This window comes from Cryptotermes secundus, unplaced genomic scaffold (genome assembly GCF_002891405.2).
Source record: "Cryptotermes secundus unplaced genomic scaffold, Csec_1.0 scaffold815, whole genome shotgun sequence".
Taxonomy (NCBI): domain Eukaryota; kingdom Metazoa; phylum Arthropoda; class Insecta; order Blattodea; family Kalotermitidae; genus Cryptotermes; species Cryptotermes secundus.
Genome location: NW_019733329.1, coordinates 724,226 through 726,860, shown reverse-complemented (window position 1 = coordinate 726,860; position 2,635 = coordinate 724,226). Strand labels below are relative to the sequence as shown.

Below are 2,635 nucleotides of genomic sequence, written 5' to 3'. Positions count from 1 at the left end.
GTATTGTTGTACAGTAGTTTTGTTGTATTGTAATTCAAATTTTGATGATGATGACTATCTGATTATGCATGTATATTTATGTGTTATATTGCGCTGCTGACTTCTTCTATATTTGAAGTAGACCCCTTTGTGGATTTTTTAACTGTAATAAATAAATAAATGAATGAATGAATAAAATGTATATTTAAATAAACACTGTTGCCTATTGCTAGAATGCAATGGACTATGGAATAAATACTCAGGAAAAAGGTGCTATTACTGTTATGATACAGGTGTATTATATATTAAGAAAATAGATTTCATATTACTATATTAAGGATCTTGGTGGTCTTTTGATCGTGTATGTAACTTTATATGTTATTTTGATATATGGAATGTATTGCTGTACAGTAGTTTTGTTGTATTGAGTATTTAAATTTTGACGATGATGACTATCTGATTATGTATGTATATTTATATGTTATATTGTATTGTTGACTTGTTCTATATCTGAGGCAAATGCCTCTATGGATTTTTTGGAACTATAAATAAATGAATGAATGAAAACCATCTTTTCATAAAGCAGAAAAGAATAAACAAATAAATGTATATACTAGGGAACAGCTGAGATTGAAACAACCACTTTTCCATTTTAATGTAAATTCCTAATTGCTTTTAACTGCAGATAAGCTAACAGAACTTTTTCGGCAAACTTAAAAAGTACTGCAACAGTAATCATCATTCTCAAAAAATCACGCACGCATGCACGCACACACACACGCACGCGCACGCGAGCACACACACAAGAATAGTGCTGAGGTTCTTATGAATTTCTGGATACGTTCACTGTATTTCAAACAGAATGCAACAGTTTAGAAAGTTGACCTTTTTTCATTATCAGGTGGAAAATGGATCCAGTGCCCCAAACACTGTGCTTTGTTCAAAATATTATATGATAGAAAAAATCCAGAAACCAAGAAATGGGTAGTGTAATATGCTACTGTCAGACCGCTTCAGAATCATTTCATAAGTTTGTATTACTGTCAGACTTACCATAGTTTCAAACCCAAAATAGTTATGAATAAAAAGTAAGTTCCTCCACCAGGTGGTCTTGCAGATATCAGAATGATGTCGTACAACTTGGTTCCACAGAGGACCAGTGCCAATCCATGGCAATATGAAGGTACAGAACAGAATTAGGGCCACAAGATTCGGAACCAATCTGAATAAACACAGACACACTCATTACTCTTTTACTGTTCCATCATCCATGGTTGATGTATGCATCATAGGAACCATAACATGCAATCAACTTGAAGAGACATTTCTGGGAACTACTGATGATGACCACATTTGTTCAGGGGCATCATTCTGTATGATGAAGCTAACAAAAACGACAAAGCAATAATTATTAATTTCAATCACACATAATACTCGTCACAGTGGCCATGCAGTACAAATCATGGATTGTCTTCTACTGTCTGAACACTGGGATTCTGGGTTCAAATCTCACTCCACACATGGATGCATGTCTGTTTTTCTTGTATACATAAAGGCTGTGAGATGAATTAATCCAAGAAGTCCTATCAAATGTCCATAAAGATTCTGAATTTCTGGCAGATGGGAGGCCCTGGGACTGAAATGGTCTGCTGTACCACACAGGAAGATAGTGATATATACCTAAGCATAATATCCACTTGTACAGATTTTAACTACACTAAGTTTGTGATATACAGAACTCGAAACGGTGTGTATTCTATGAAGTTTTATAGAAAATTCCCAACAGGGTACTTAACATTTTATCATGCTTACCTGCAGTCTATCTATTTATGGGCTATGTAAAACTGACTATATTAGGAATCAATATGGCTCAAAATCAGACATAAATTTTGCAAGAAATCAGTCTAATAGTTTAGGCCAGCAATGGCCAACTGGCGACCCAAGGGCCGAATACGGCCCGCGACTTGATTTACTCCGGCCCCCTGCCAAGTCTCAGGTTTATTTTCAAAAACCTTAACTTCACAGCTGTATTGGCATAGAATTCAGTTTTTAATAGGACGTTTCATTAGCTTACAGCATTTTGCAATTGACTGTATACGTTCTTACCGAGTTGGACAGTTCGAACTGTTTTCTAATAACTGTGTTCATGTCATGGAAATTCCAAGTCCCCCAGCCCTACTTCTGTAGGGAGATGACACTGAAGACCATAGTGGTGAAGGATTTATGACACCTTCAAAATAATAACCATTCCCAGCTTGCTCGCAGGGATGGGATTGGACAAAAATAACCTTCTACATTTCCCTTGCTGTCAGAAACTCTCAGAAGAAGAAGAAGGCTTGGAGTTTAGCGACTACACTGAAATTATTGAAGATCTGTCTTCAGAGTTTGACCGACGATTTAACGATTTTGAAAGCTTTCGACCTGATATTTCTTTATTCAGTAATCCTATACATTGTGATATAGAATCTCAGCCAGGTCATCTGCAATTAGAGCTTTGTGAACTTCAATGTGACCCATCCTTAAACACATCTCAGGTTACTGGAATTGACTTTTGGAAACTGCTTTCACCAGAACGTTACCCACTGTTACGAAATTGGGCTCTCAAACTTTGCTCTGTTTTTGCAAGTACTTACATATGCGAGACAGCGTTTTCATC

General features: G+C 36.2%; 1 protein-coding gene across 4 annotated transcripts in view; it reads right to left on the bottom strand.

Annotated features, from left to right (window-relative positions):
- The window catches only part of LOC111868051 (O-acyltransferase like protein), a 150,891-nt gene that overhangs the window by 9,026 nt on the left and 139,230 nt on the right, over nt 1-2,635 (bottom strand). For all 4 annotated transcript variants that reach the window (XM_033752914.1, XM_033752915.1, XM_033752912.1 and 1 more), the window contains one exon: nt 1,033-1,201. In XM_033752914.1, the coding sequence (XP_033608805.1) occupies nt 1,033-1,201 (169 nt within the window). The remainder of the gene's footprint in view (nt 1-1,032; nt 1,202-2,635) is intronic.